Source organism: Hyaena hyaena, unplaced genomic scaffold (assembly GCF_003009895.1).
Source record: "Hyaena hyaena isolate Hyena2069 unplaced genomic scaffold, ASM300989v1 scaffold_7, whole genome shotgun sequence".
Classification (NCBI taxonomy): domain Eukaryota; kingdom Metazoa; phylum Chordata; class Mammalia; order Carnivora; family Hyaenidae; genus Hyaena; species Hyaena hyaena.
Genome location: NW_024080639.1, coordinates 4,558,110 through 4,571,011, shown reverse-complemented (window position 1 = coordinate 4,571,011; position 12,902 = coordinate 4,558,110). Strand labels below are relative to the sequence as shown.

At 51.6% G+C, this 12,902-nt stretch overlaps 1 protein-coding gene across 3 annotated transcripts in view; it reads left to right on the top strand.

Annotated features, from left to right (window-relative positions):
* Positions 1–1,173: 1,173 nt before the first annotated feature.
* The window catches only part of NOD2 (nucleotide binding oligomerization domain containing 2), a 35,920-nt gene continuing 24,191 nt past the window's right edge, over positions 1,174–12,902 (top strand). For all 3 annotated transcript variants that reach the window (XM_039241541.1, XM_039241534.1, XM_039241552.1), the window contains exons 1-2: positions 1,174–1,228; positions 7,583–8,049. In XM_039241541.1, coding sequence (XP_039097472.1) covers positions 7,591–8,049 — 459 coding nt within the window. In that variant the 5' untranslated portion in view covers positions 1,174–1,228; positions 7,583–7,590. The remainder of the gene's footprint in view (positions 1,229–7,582; positions 8,050–12,902) is intronic.

The window sequence follows — 12,902 nt, the reverse complement described above, 5'->3', positions numbered from 1 at the left end:
GAAATACATATAGTATGTTGTGTACAGATAAGTGGGCTCTAGAAAAAGACAAAATAAAACAGGGAAAAGGATGCACGGGGAGGGGTTGCACTTGTACATGGTCGCAGGATAATCAGAGGAGACCTCACTCAGAAAGTCGTGTTTAAATTAAAAAAATTTTTTTAATGTTTTATTTATTTTTGAGAGACAGCGAGAGACTGAATGCCAGTGGGGGAGGGGCAGAGAGAGGGAGACACAGAACCCGAAGCAGGCTCCAGGCTCTGAGCTGGCTGTCAGCACAGAGCCCAACGTGGGGCTCCAACCCACAAACCGTGAGCTCATGACCTGAGCTGAAGTCGGAGGCTTAACCGACTGAGCCCCCCAGGGGCCCCTAAAATAAATTCATTATACCGGAAACTAAACCAGTACCGTTAAATTCTAGCTAGGCATTTGTCGCAGAGCCAAGTGGACGAGGCCGTGTTAGACAGCGGCTCAGGCCGCATTAGTACCAGAGATGGCTTGCCTCCACTTTAACAGAAGGCTCGCAAGAAAAAGGAAAAAAAGTGAACTTTAAATGCCCTGTCCACGCTCACCTAACACGTAACCCATCACAGTCTAGAAAACAGTGTTCTGGAACTTCACAATATGAAGTCCTTAGATGACTATGGACATAAAGGGAGCGTGGTTAATACGGGCTGGGAGAGCTTTCTTAGCTTTTCCTTCCACAGGATATCTGGGGCGTGTGTGTCCGGAGGGGCCTTGTCCCGAGAGCCTCTCTGGTTCCCTGTTGTAGAAAGTTGGCTCACTGGGCCCTGGTTGGGATGAGCCTAGGGTGTCACACATGAATGATGAATCACTCAACTCTACTCCTGAAACCATGATTACACTATATGTTAGCTAACTTGGATTTAAATTCAAAAAAGAAAAAGAAAAAAAACGAAAGAAAAAAAAAGGAAGGAAGGAAGGCGGCTCACTCAGGAGGACCCACTTGGCGGGGGTCTGCTCCTGCCCGCCCACCTGCGGGATCCCCGGGGAGGGGAGCGCTGAGCGCTCAGAGGTGGGCGCCAGGAGGGGCAGGCGGCTCGACCGGAGGGGGCGGGGCCCACCCGGCAGGGTGGTTGGGGAGAGGGCGGGGTGGGGGTGGGGCGTCGGGACTGGAGGGGCGGGGCCCGCAGAAAGGGAGTAGGAGTCAGAGCCTGGAGTTTGGGGCCAGACCCGGCGGAGGAATTGGGGCGCAGGTGGCTGCGCGGTGAGTGTTCGCGTATCCAGCACCCCAGCGCGGGGAGGGGCTGGGCGCAGAGGGTCCTGTCCCTCGGACCCGGACACCTGGCTTCCCGGCCGGGCTTGGGGAGGGGTTGTCCTGGTTTTCCGTTTGGGGGTCCCGGGGACTAAATAGGAGGTAGAAGGAAAGGGGGCATCTGGAGGTAGGGGAGCCCCCTGGCGAGCAGTGGCTGGGGGGGGGGGGCGGCGGGGGGGGGGGGCGTGAGCAGAACTTCCGGTTCCCGGAGCCTTTGCTGTCGGGAGAGCAGTTGTGTCTGGCCTTCCTGATGGGTATGGAGGGAAAGCCTGCAGAATGAGAAGTCCTGAGGCGCAGGGCTGGCCTGGGAATTAGGAGGCCAGATTCCAGGCCTTAAAGGAGGCTACCCTGGCTCCGGACCTCAGTTTCCCCATCTTCAGCATGCCTGTGAGGGGGTGGGTATAGGTGAGAGAGGGCATGGGTGATCTCTAATCCTGCTTGTGGCTTTGTAACTCTTAGGGAAGAGTCCTGAGTCCTCCCCTCCCTGGTGGGAGTGGAGCCCCCCCCTCCTCCCCAGCCTTGCATCCTGTGTGCCTCCGCCTTCTCCTTTGGTCCTCATGTTGGGGGCCGGCCATCTGGTCTTTCTTGCTTTCCAGCAAACTAAAAAGTCTCCCCAGATCTTCTCTGGGACAGCCTCCCCCGGCTGGACCCCGGGCTGTGTGTCTGCTTGGCTTCTCTGCCTTTCTGAGCCCTTAGGCTTGTCTTTCTGGTGGCCTCCGTCTCCCCATGGGCTGGTCTGTCTGCCATGTCACCTGTCCCCTTGGTAAAGACCAGAGTGACGTTCCCATGGCCTCTGCGCTCCAGTCATTGTTGGTTGCTCAGATCCCCTTTGCCAGTTTGGGATCTGAGGCTGGAAGGGACCCCCGTCTGGCCCACCGACCTCCCACCCAGTGCAAGATCCCTCTGCTGGGTGTACTCAGTGACAGTGACTTATGAGGCGCCCGCTTTGTGTCCTGCAGCTGTCGTTCCTGCTGGCTAAAATCTATGACTTGCAGATTTCCACCGCTTGGTTCCACTTCTGCCTTCTGGAACCATACAGAGTAAATTCATTCTTTTTCCGTTTTTAAGTTTATGTATTTATTTTGGGGGGGAGGGGCAGAGAGCGAGGGAAAGAGAGAGAATCCCAAGCAGGGCAGAGCCCTATGCAGGGCTTGAACCCATGAACCACAAATCATGAACTGAGCCCGAATCAGGAGTCGGACGCTTAGCCGAGTAAGCCATCCAGGTGCCCCAGAGTAAATTTTTTCTTTTATTCATTCAATTGATCTTTATTGATACACTGGGTGAGACACTGGGGCTATAGCAGTAAAAAAAAAAAAAAAAAAAATCAGACAAAACTCTCTGCCCTCATGGAGTTCGTATTCTAGAAAGAAGGAAGACAGCAACCAAATACGTATATCCGGGATATATCAGGCAGTGAGAGGGGCTGTGGAGAAAAACAACGCAGGCATGGGGGAATGAGGGCTGAGGTTGGGTCTTGCAATTTTATACAGCATAATCAGGGAGGGCCTCTCTGAGGTGGTGGCCGCTGAGCGAAGCCTTGAAGGAGGTGAAGGGTGAGCTATGTAAATATCTGACTGGAAAGACAGTGCACCTGTAAAGGGAAGAGCACAGAGCATGTGCAAAGGCCCTCAGGTAGAGGTGTGCCTGGTGGGAGCAGGTCCAGCTTGTTCTGGGAACAAGGAAGAGGTCTGTGTGGCCAGAGCACGAGGGGGGTGAGGAGCCCGTGGGGCTTGAGCAGATGAGTACAGAGAGGTGAGGGGTCGGGAGGTGGGTGTCTGTTGCATGGGGCCTTGAAGGCTACTGTGAGGACTTCGGTTTTTACTCGGGGTGCATTGGCATCCACTGGAGGACTTTGAAGGGAGGAGTCACCTGCTAAGACTCAGGAGTTAGCAGACCAAGTTAGACTGTAGGGAGGCGAGGGCAGAAAGCATGGGGGGCGGGGACAGCAAGCGGACTGCTGTTGTCATTCTGGGAAGAGACCCTGGGGGCTTGTACCCGTGGTTTAGAGGCCGTGGGAAAATACCCGATTTTCCGATTTGAGGTCTAGTTTGAAGGTAGCATCAGGAGGATCTGGATGGGAGAGAAAGGTAGAATCAAGGTGGAATCGGAGGTGTTCGGCCTGTGCGCCTAGAAGTTTGGCGCTGCTGTCATCCGAGATGGGGAGCTGTCTATCGTGGATCTGGAATGTTCGTTTATGCTGATTATGTGTGAGATGCCCAGTAGGCAGTCGGGTAAATTTGCTGAGGAGGTTGGAGCCAGAGAGGAAATTTGGGGCTGGTGTTTAAAGCCGGAAGAGCAGGTGAGCTCCCTGAGGGGGAGACTCGTACAGAGGAGAGAGACCCGACTCTGGGGCTCTGGGCTGCCAGCATCAGCAACCAGCCAACGAGACAGAAGTAGTGGCCAGTAGGATGGGAGGAGTAGTCAGAGTTGGGGGAGTTTTTCAAGGAGAGAGAGAGAGAGAGAGAGAGAGAGAGAGAGAGAGAGAGAGCGCGCGCGCATTCTGATAGATGCCTTTGCAGGGCCGGCTAGGCCAGGGCTGAGAGCCCAGCAAGTGCATGGCCATCTGGAGGGCCCAGGAGGACGTGCCGTGCCTGGAGGACATGGGAGGGGAGAGTTGAGGAGAGCAGTACAGACAGCAGACAATGACTCCTGTTGTGAAGGGAGTCAGAGAATTGGGGTGAAGCCGGCGGAGGAAGAGAGGGAGAGACTACAGTCTGTGTGCAGGTGGGAAACGGTCTCCCAGAGAAGCTCAGGGAAGGGGCGGAATGGAAGAGAGCGGCAGCAGGGGCGGAGCCTGGGCCGGGGCCGGGCTGGGGGCTAAGGGAGGGCCCCCGTGGTCGCCCCTTTCACTTGACTCTCTGTTTATGCCTCTTTTCTTTGCATGGGCCTCACCTTCCTCAACGGAAGACGGCAAGGTCTCCAAAGTTGCAGTAACTCAAGCAGAGAAGAAAAGACAATAGAGATAGGATTTAGTCCGAGGGGGGGTCTGAACAGGTGATAAGGGGGCAAGAAGCAGGATTTTAGGGGCCGTTTTTATGAAATGAGGGATGGCCGATCACCTCTTTTCTCTTGCTCCCAATTTAAGCAAAAGTGGGAGAAACTTGAGTGGACGTGATGAAGAACTTCCTGAGCTGGTTATTTGAAGACAGCAGCAGGGCCAGGTTTTCCCCCTGGATGTTTACAGTGAGAAAGGACAATGCCTGCTCAGAGACAGGGGTCTGGCCAAATCGATCCTTGGGGATTCTTCCTGCTCTGAGGTTTCTGGAAGAAGGCCAGGGAAGAGTTGGGACTTTCCAGCTTCTGGAAAAGGCCCCTTAAGGGCTGGGGCCTGGCTCTCCCTCCCGGTGTCCACAGATCCTTGATGTCACCACTTGGGTGGATGTGGCTCAAGCATTCTTGGCATGTTTGGGAGGGGCCCCTGCTTGTCCCCTGGGGGGTGAGCACCGCTGTGGGTGTGTGTTGGGTCCAGGCAGGGGGTGGTGGTGGGGTGGGTGTCTCAGTGCAGGTCATGGGGATGCACAGGGCTTTACACCAGAGCTGAGGAGAATTCCCGAGTTCTGCACAGTGGCTTGGCCATCTCTAGCTTCTAGACCATCCTTTCGGGATTTCCCCGGGAGGGAGGGGGTTCTGGGGGTGAATCCAGACCTGCCAGTCCTGTGCCACTCGGCCTTCACCTTCGTGCCTAAGGCCTGCCCGCAGGTTACTTGGCCGTGCCCGCTCTGCCAGGGGGAGAGGATGGGCTAGGCCCTCCCGATGCTGAGGAGGGGGCTGCTGACCGTCCTCAGACAACCTCTGGGTAAGAGGAGCGGGGAGCGCCAGGGCTCATGTTAACTGTGCGGTGTTTTAAATTCCCGGAGGGCACCTGGGTGGCTCAGTCGGTTAAGCGTCCAACTTTGGCTCAGGTCATGATCTCACAGTTCATGGGTTCGAGTCCCGTGTCGGGCTCTGTGCTGACAGCTCGGAGCCTGGAGCCTGCTTCAGATTCTGTGTCTCCCTCTCTCTCTGACCCTCCCCTGCTCACTCTCTCTCTCCCTCTCTCTCTCAGAAAAAAAAAAATTAAAAAAAAAAAATTAAAATAAATTCCTGGGTGTGCCCTCCAGGCGTCGGGTCAGAGGGAGAGTGCCCACCCCGTTTCTGGGCCTTTCCCAGAGGGAGGGGGTTCTCTGCCCCAGGTCCCAGGCAGGGGTGGCCGTGGGGCTGGCGTTTCCGAAGCCGAGAGCCATGCCGGGGCCAGCCAAGCCCAGACCCTTTCCTACCTGTCATCTCCTCTCCCCGCTCCTCATCTCTGCCTTCCTGACTCCTCTCTGCTCCGCAGTGGACACAGGGTGGAGGCCTGCGTGTCCAGAGAGAACTCTTTCAGTTCCTGACTTCCAGAAGCCTCTGCGCTGGGGGTGCCCTCATGAGCTGCCGGGTATGCAGGTGACCTTGCCGCCTCTGCCCCAGGCTTCCATCCTAAGTGTTGGCGGCAGTCTGAGTTGGCGATGTCTCCTCTCCCTTCCTTTGGCTGGTGTTCATGGACCGGCAGAGAATGTTCCAGCCCCTCCCCTTCCTCGGTGGAGTTTTGATTCACGCGCATCCCCGCACCATCCCCCGCGCCTCCCCGGGGCTCAGCCCTGTGCCAAGCTCACGGGTGCCAGGATGAGTAAGACCCAGGCTTCTGCTTCGGCCAAGAAGGAGGAGAGACACATAAACAGTAACGAGGAAAGTTGCACAATCTCTAAGCACCTTGGCATCTGCTCCCTTGAGTATCTCAGAATGTCTCTGTTTTGTAAAAACAAGGAGGTGTTGCCCTTCTTTTTCCCTTTCCCTTTCCCTTTCTCTGGGCACTGTACCAGTCCGCGTCCCTGGTCCCCATGACAGTCGCACAGTGGAGCCGGCTGAGAGATTTTCTCTGTGCTTGGGGACCCTCGCTCAGATTCCCAGACCCCAGAGTCTGAAGGCTGAGCCCAGAGCAAGGCACTGGCAGAAGCAACGACATGTGATGGGCATGTAATGGGCAGCGGTGGGAGAGAGAGGGAAGGGAGGGCCAGGGGGCAGTTGGGAAGGAGGCGGTGATTACTGGAGTCCTTGCTCCCCTTGGCTTTGAAATGACTTAGTTTGTGCTATGATTTTTGCTTCACCTGGGCTGAGATTCTTTTTTCTTTTTTTTCCTAATGTTTATTTATTTTTGAGAGAGAGAGAGTGAGAGAGACCGTGCGCTAGTGGGGGAGGGGCACAGAGAGAGAGGGAGACACAGAATCTGAAGCGGGCTTCAGGCTCTGAGCTGTCAGCACCTATCTCTACGCGGGGCTCGAACTCATAAATGGTTGAGATAATGACCTGAGCTGAAGTCGGACATTTAACCAACGGAGCCAACCTGGGTGCCCCTGAAATTTTGTTTTAAAGTTTATTTATTTTTTAAGTTTATTTATGAGTGAGCATGCACGCATGAGTGGGGGAGGGGCAGAGAGAGGGGGAGAGATTCCCTGTCAGCACAGAGCTTGATGCTAGGAGTGAACTCATGAACCCATGAGATCATGACCTGAGCCGAAATCGAGTTGACGCTTTACCGACTGAACCACTCAGGCGTCCCTAGGTTGAGATCTTTGTAGCAAGAGTCTGCTCTGTCCCTTGGGGTTGCAGTGGGTTACCTCCCAGGCATGGGCTCGGGCCCCTATGGGGAACTCAAATTTGGAGGAGACTGAAGGCATGCTTTTTGGAATTACACTGCTTACGTTCAAACCCTAGCCCCACCTCATCTGCCTGTGAATTCTTGTACACATCACTTGGCCTCTCTGTGCCTCAATTTCTTCATCTGTAAAATGGGGCCGATCATAGCACCTACTTCAGAGTGTTTGGGAAGGTGAGATGAATTCTCAAGTGGAAGCACCTAGTATGGTGCCAGCATTTTGTGTGTGCTTAGTAGATATTAGCTGTTACTGGACAGAGTGCAGCCATCAGCCTGAAGCCAGCCAGCGGGGGAGGGCCCTCTCATAAGGTCCCAAAGAGAGTTAATTTCCAGATCCCGTGGGAACCTGGCTCATACTATCAGCAGAAGCCTCACTAAACATCTTAAGTGAGGGATGAAGCCCAGATGTGGAAACCAGGCATCTTGATTTAACTCTTGGCTGCCTCAAACTTTCTGTGGGACCTTGAGCCAATTTCTTGCCTTTTCTGGGCCTCCATCTGTGCATCTGTATAATGGAGAGCTTGGGCTGGGTAATATCTGAATAGATCTATGGCCTCCCCGGACTTGGAGCCCCCTCCCCTCCCCACCTGCCTGCTTCCGGAGGAATCCTATACTGATCTCACTCTCCTTCCCAGGTTATGAGATGTGCACGCAGGAAGGTTTCCAGGCACAGAGGAGCCAGCTGGTGGGGCTGCTGGTCTCGGGGTCCCTGGAGGGCTTCGAGAGCATCCTGGACTGGCTGCTCTCCTGGGAAGTCCTCTCCTGGGAAGAGTATGAGGGCCTCAGCGTCCTGGGCCAGCCCCTCTCCCACCTGGCCAGGCGCCTCCTGGACACTGTCTGGAATAAGGGTGCTTGGGGCTGTGAACAGCTCATTGCAGCTGTCCGGGAGGCCCAGGCAGACTGTCGGGGTCCAGAGATCTCCTGCCGCTGGGATCCCCAGTCTCCCCACCCGGCCCGGGACCTGCAGAGTCACCGGCCAGCCATCGTCAGGAGACTCTACAGCCACGTGGAAGGCGTGCTGGACCTGGCGCAGGAGCGGGGTTTCATCAGCCGGTATGAATGTGATGAAATCAGGCTGCCTGTTTTCACGTCATCACAGCGGGTAAGGCACTTCCGTTTTGGGTAATCAGAATTCAGAGGAAAAGAGTGTTTAGTCACCAAGAAAAATTTGTCTTTGCGGAGTTAGCCCTATGGGGAGAAAGATGTGGTGGGATTCTCCCTAACTGGGCAGGCAGGCAGGTAGAGGTTGGTCGGAGCCTGCTTTCTGTGACCTTGGGCTTCTCTGTGGGAACTCTCCATCCCTAACTTCCCTTTCCTCACTTAAAGCATCAGCTGAGTTCCTAGTTGATTTGTCTCATGCTTAGAATGACGTCTAGCACGCAGACACGGCTCGTTTCCATGAGCTGCTCTCAGTTCTATCACCAACGATATCCTGTATTGGTATGCTTTTTTGCTCTCTTAAATCCACAGTTTGAGATCATGAGAATTCGTTAAGTTGTATCTGGGTTTAATAATTATCATGTTGTGTTTAGCATATAATTTAATTTAGTATGTAATTATTCATTATTAATAAAAGCCTACTGAGGACTACTGTAGTGTAAATGTTGGCCCTGGATTTCTGATACGAACTTGCGTTGGCTCACAGACATTCAGAGTCGGCTGTAACTCCCTCTGAGAGACCAGAAGAGTGTCTGCTGGGTCCGTTTGGAGACTCTTTATTCCCTTTTCCCCAAACAGTGACCCTCAGGGCTCTTGTGATTCAGATGGAACAGTAGCTGACGACCCATTTGATATATTGGAAAACTGATGCCCGGAAAAGGGGCTTGACGGCAGCAAAGTGCCATGTTGGGCCTGGTACGTTGACTCGTTTGTTCACTGTTAATTTATTCATTCGTTCATTGGGCCAGAATGTATGTAGATGCCTACTATGTGTCAGGTTCTTAGATCTTATTGGACCCAATAAATAGGCACTCAATAAATACTTGTTGACAAAGCACATGGGTTATTGAATGCTTTGGAGCTAAATTGCAGCTTTAGGATGGGCTGAATTGGGGGTCTTTCTAGTTTTTATTTGACTTAAAAAAATGTATTTGGCATTTAGGTAAGTGGTTGAGACTGGGATATGCCAGTCTGTCCTCAAGCCTATTTTATTTTTTTTTAAATGTCTTTATTTTGAGAGACAGAGAGCGAGCAGGGGAAAGGTATAGAGAGAGGGAGACACAGAATCCGAAGCAGGCTCCAGGCTCTGAGCTGTCAGCACAGAGCCCAACGCAGGTCTCGAACCCATGGACTGTGAGATCATGACCTGAGCTGAAGTTAGACGCTTAACTTACTGAGCCCCCCAGGTGCCCCTCAAGACTGTTTTAAAGCTAGCTCAAGGGGGCTGAGTATTTCCAGGGCAGATGTGCTGTGCTCCCCTCCTGTTACTCCTTAGTGCACGTGAAGCCTACAACTATACCCTGAGTACCAGCTGGCGCCGGGTTTGATGCTGGCCCTGTGGGGATTACAGAAGACGTGCTAGTTGTTGTACCTACCTCCGTGTCTCTTGTGATCTGCTGAGGGGATCAGGTCAGCCCATACGGGAAGTTAAAGAATGGTGTCTTGTCATTTTTGATGGAGGGTTCAACAGCGTGGTCTGGTCTGGATGCTCTGATGGGTTTAGAGAGGGCAGCCTCGGGTCTAGAGAAGACAGGGCACTAAGAAAGGGGGTCGTTGGATTGACGACAGAAGAAAATAAGGTAACGCGTGGGGCAGAGAAGAAATCATGACTGAATTTAGAAAATATTCAGAACCAAACAATAATGAGACTCTGATTTATAAAAATGTATGGGAGACTGCGAGAGCGGAACGTAGAAGGAAATTTGTAACCTTAAAGGCTAATATGAGGAAGAAGAAAGGCAGCATTTTAACAAGCTTAGAGCCCGTCTGAAGGAAGGGCTCTGTGGGCCGCAGAAGCAGGGAGGGCTGGGACTGGGCTGAGGATGTGGCTGACAGGAGATCTGAGGGTAGTAGGAGTTTACAAAGGGTCCGGGCTGCCTGAGGTTGAAGGTTTTAGAATCCAGTTCTCTCTGAGCCGGTTTTGAGCTCTGGAATTCTATGGTCCTCGGACTTGGTGGCTTTCCTTCAGTCAGTGGCTGAATTTCTGATTCAGTGTGGGTGGTACTGGTGGTGTGTCCAACTAACATATCTCCCCAGTCCGTATACTAAGTATATCTCCTTGGATACTCTCATAATCTGACCTCACATTTTCCTATAAAGAGGTGATTGCCATGGGTTGTCAGGTTGGGGACTGAAAAAGGCTATGGAGGGGCGCCTGGGTGGCTCAGTTGGTTAAGCATCCGACTTTGGCTCAGGTCATGATCTCGCTGTTTGTGGGTTCGAGCCCCACATTGGGCTCTGTGCTGACTGCCAGCTGAGAGCCTGGAGCCTGTTTCGGATTCTGTATCTCCCTCTCTCTCTGACCCTCCCCTGCTCACGCTGTCTCTGTCTCTGTCTCTCTTTCTCAGAAATAAATAAAACATTAAAAAATTTTTTAAAAAGACTATGGAATGAATCAAAATGTAAGTTAAAGAACCGTATCCCTGAAATACCCTGCCCTGCCCCTATTTACTGAGTGCCTACCATGTGCCAGGCACTGTCCTTAGCCTCTGTATTTATTATCGCTAAGCCACACTGCCACCTTCCAAGGGTGGAAAGGCTAACCTGTTTCTTCACAATGAACACTGGTGCCCAAATGAGAAGTGGCCCATATTGAGTTCGAATCCTGGCTGTCCCCAGAGCTTCTATCTTTTCTCTCTGCCATGAAATATGGGGCTTCGTGGGGTGAACTCGCATGGGTGGGCATAGCAGTTGTTAGCAAACCTGAGGCTGTAAATTCAGCTGTCCATCTGACTCGTGCACCTGCTGAGGTGGCCAGGGCCAGGGTGTCAGACTGAATTGCTTGACAATATTGCTTGCAATATTGACTCCAACACCTTTAACTTGGGAAACGTAGCATGCCCGCAGAGAAATTTATTGTGTCCTCTATTGTGGTATAAACGTGTTGCCATCACCCACGTGAAGGCATAGAATGTTACTAGTACTTGCCTCAATTGCATCCGCTAGCCCAACTTCTGGGTTAAATCGATTCTTTGCTTTTCATTATAGTTTTAACACCTTATGCAATCATCCTCCAAACAGTGTGTTTTGTTTAGAAAAACGTGCAGCAAGCACAAGCGTAGCGGTGCCCAAAAAGAGGTAGTGCTGCCTCGTCTTCTTGGATGCAGGCTCCCTTTCCCTTCTCAAGTTTATACGGGCTCTTGCTAAGAAGTCCATGGGCAAGGTCACTGGTGAGTCCTGAGAAATACAGGATTCACCACAGCTGGAGGATCTGGTAGGGCGGATGTGGGTCAGGGGCCAGATGTCCAGCAGGAATATGGTCAGAGGAAGTGGGCTTTCTGCAGGTTCAGCTGTAAGCTTGTCAAACGCTGTTCCAGCTCCCAGGAACAGGGCAAGGCCAAACACTTCTGTGGGGTGAAATGGGTGTCCTCAGCTGGCCCAGGCAATGGGGGTCAAGAGAAAGAATGATATTAGCCTGTGGTACGGACATGCCAAATATAGATAGGGTCTAGAGCCAGGCCTTCCTGGACATCTAGGATATAATTGCCCTCAGCGTGTCTGAGTCTTGAGCCACAATGCCTCCACTAGGGGTCCTCTGCTTACAGAACAGAGCCATCATCCCGAGATTTCCCTTTATCATCCTCTTGTGTTGGTTTTCCACAATGCCGTGTCTTCCTTTTTCTTGGTTTGTTCGATTCTGGGAGATCAGATCTCCTGTCTGCTTTAAAATGAGTATAGAGGAGTTAAATTTTAAGCTCTTCTGTATCTCAAACTTTCCTCATACTTGATCAGTAATTTGGCTGGGTATAAAATTCCGAGTTGGTCATCATTTTTCTCTAGAATTTGGAGATGATTACTCCCTTATCTACTGTCTTCCAGAGAAGAATTGCTAGAATCCCAAAACTATTCTATAACTCTTTCTGGAGGCACGTAAAATTTTATTTTGGCCCTTAACATTCTGAAACTTCACAAAGATGTGCCTTAGTGTTTCTGCATATTGTACTGGACACTCAGGGGGCATTTTGAACTTGAAAAGTCTTGTATTCATTTTCTTGATTACTTCATTGGTGATTTCTTTCTGTTTTCTCTCTTCTCTCTTTATGGACCTACTATTTGAATTTTAGGACTCCTGGACTCATCCCCTAATTTCCTCATGCTTCTTTTCTGTTTTCTCTTTCTGTGTCCTTTTGCACAACTTCCCCTATGATATCTTCAACTTATCTTTAAAGCCTTGCATTTTTCACTTTTGCTCTCACTTTTCACTTCCAAGAGCTATTTACAAACGTTTCTTATTATAGCATCCTGTTTTTGTTTTATGGATGCAATTTCTTGTCTTACTTAAGGATCATAGTGATATAGTGTGTTTTGTGGGGTTTTTGTTGTTGTTGTTTGTTTGCTTTGTAGAGGGTAGATATCTTTTCACCCTGCATAACCTTTTTAGCCTACAGGTTGCTTTGCTCTTCTGCACTTATTTGGGCTGAATCTCCCATACTGGATGCTTTCTTTGGGCATCTGATGATCCTTAGTTGTCTGCTTGTGATGGAAATAGACTCTAAAACTTAATGGAAACTCAGAGGCTTTAGATGATACTTGTCCAACTTGAGTTTCACTGTAGATGTTTTGGGAAGTGGTGGTATGTGTATCTTGAGACCTTTCCTCCTAGGTTGGTCAAGTTCCCAGTGTATATGTCACAGACCTCCTGCCCAGAGGTAAAGGTCTGATCGCCTGGGTTGTGGGAACCCAGTGAGTAAGAGGGCTGGGTGGTGACCATACTGGGGAGAGGTCTCAGCATTCAGTACTCATTGTGTACATGGCCATTTAAACCTCCTTCCTTTATTGTACCTGATGTGTCCCAGT